The sequence below is a fragment of the Chaetodon trifascialis genome, chromosome 20 (assembly GCF_039877785.1).
Source record: "Chaetodon trifascialis isolate fChaTrf1 chromosome 20, fChaTrf1.hap1, whole genome shotgun sequence".
NCBI classification, from domain to species: Eukaryota; Metazoa; Chordata; class Actinopteri; order Chaetodontiformes; family Chaetodontidae; genus Chaetodon; species Chaetodon trifascialis.
The window spans coordinates 1,045,001-1,046,644 of NC_092075.1; the positions used below are offsets into that span (position 1 = coordinate 1,045,001).

The following is a 1,644-nucleotide window of genomic DNA, read 5'->3' on the forward strand; positions in this document are numbered from 1 at the left end:
AGCCATGTACTTGCCGTGGCGAGGGTCGCATTTCACCATCTGATTGGTTAGCTCGAAGCAGGCACTTGTGATTTGAGCCACAGAGAGCTGCTCGTGGTAAACCTTCTCGGCAGCGATCATAGGGGCGTAGCTGGCCACAGGGAAGTGGATACGGGGATATGGCACCAAGTTGGTCTGGAACTCTGTCAGATCCACATTGAGGGCACCTTCGAAGCGCAGAGAAGCGGTTACAGACGACACAACCTGAGCGACCAGCCTGTTCAGGTTGGTGTAAGTGGGACGCTCGACGTCGAGGTTCTTGCAGCAGATATCATAGATGGCTTCGTTGTCCACCATGAAGGAGCAGTCACAGTGCTCCAGGGTGGTGTGGGTGGTAAGAACGGAGTTATAGGGCTCCACCACTGCGGTGGACACCTGTGGAGCTGGGTAGATGGAGAACTGCAGCTTGGACTTCTTGCCATACTCCGCAGACAAGCGCTCCATCAGCAGGGAGGTGAAACCAGAGCCGGTGCCACCTCCGAAGCTGTGGTAAATCAGGAAGCCCTGAAGGCCAGTGCACTGGTCAGCCTGAGGACAGAGAGGAAGAGACAACGATCACATGTCAGATACAGCTCTGTCTTTTCATCTCATACTCTGGAGCAAAATCTGCTCTGACTGTACGCACCAGTTTGCAGATCCTGTCCATCACCAGGTCGATCATCTCTCTGCCGATGGTGTAGTGTCCACGGGCGTAGTTGTTGGCAGCATCCTCCTTCCCAGTGATCAGCTGGTCAGGGGGGAACAGCTTGCGGTAGGTCCCTGTGCGCACCTCATCTAAGGAAATGACCATAAATTATATGAGGGTTTAAATAACTGAGGGAACAATAAAACATAACAAAAGAGCAACAATGATATTTTTTCTACAATTTATTTCATTTCATTTTACCGATAACAGTGGGCTCCAGGTCCAAAAAAATCGCTCTGGGATTGTGTTTTCCAGTTTCAGTCTCACTGAAGAAGGTGTTGAAAGAAACATCTCCTACTCCGAGAGTCTTGTTACTGGGTATCTGTCCCTCTGGCGTGATCCCGTGTTCCTGACAAAAAAGCTCCCAGCAGGCATTGCCAATCTGGACACCAGCCTGACCTACATGGATGGAGATACACTCACGCTGGAGGAAAACAAAGACAATTTGTAACAGTCAGCATTCATTTTCAACAGACATTTACATACGTTTCAACCATTTCTAATTACATGCTTCAGATTATACATCATATGTTTAAGATAGCTCAAAATCTAAGATCATCATCATGACAAAGTCAGCTGACACATGCTGCACATTTAATCTTATTTTGAGATATAATTAATGAAGATATGTTTAAGGCAGAAAAAAATCTCATGTTGAGAAAATCCTTAAACAAGATCTCTGGAGGAACATAATTTCAATTACACATCAAGTGTACAAACATCTGGTTGCAGTCAGGCGCTTTAAATAGGAGGTAAGACAGAGGAATATGACAAGGCTACTGATGTAACCCAACTGGGTATGTCAGTGTGTGCAGAAAAGCCTACAAGTGTGACTAAAATTTAATTTATGGTCAAACCTTTTCCATTAGAAAGAACACAACAAGAAATTAAATAAATGCCACTTTAACAGCAGAATAAAG

At 45.7% G+C, this 1,644-nt stretch overlaps 1 protein-coding gene across 1 annotated transcript in view; it reads right to left on the reverse strand.

Annotated features, from left to right (window-relative positions):
* Nucleotides 1–1,053, reverse strand: part of LOC139348481 (tubulin alpha-1B chain-like) — a 1,467-nt gene extending 414 nt beyond the window's left edge. The window contains exons 1-3 of the mRNA XM_070988650.1: nucleotides 926–1,053; nucleotides 665–813; nucleotides 1–567 (exon numbers count right to left, since the gene is read on the reverse strand). The exon at nucleotides 1–567 is cut by the window's left edge and continues 414 nt beyond it. Coding sequence (XP_070844751.1) covers nucleotides 1–567; nucleotides 665–700 — 603 coding nt within the window. The 5' untranslated portion in view covers nucleotides 701–813; nucleotides 926–1,053. The remainder of the gene's footprint in view (nucleotides 568–664; nucleotides 814–925) is intronic.
* Nucleotides 1,054–1,644: the final 591 nt, after the last annotated feature.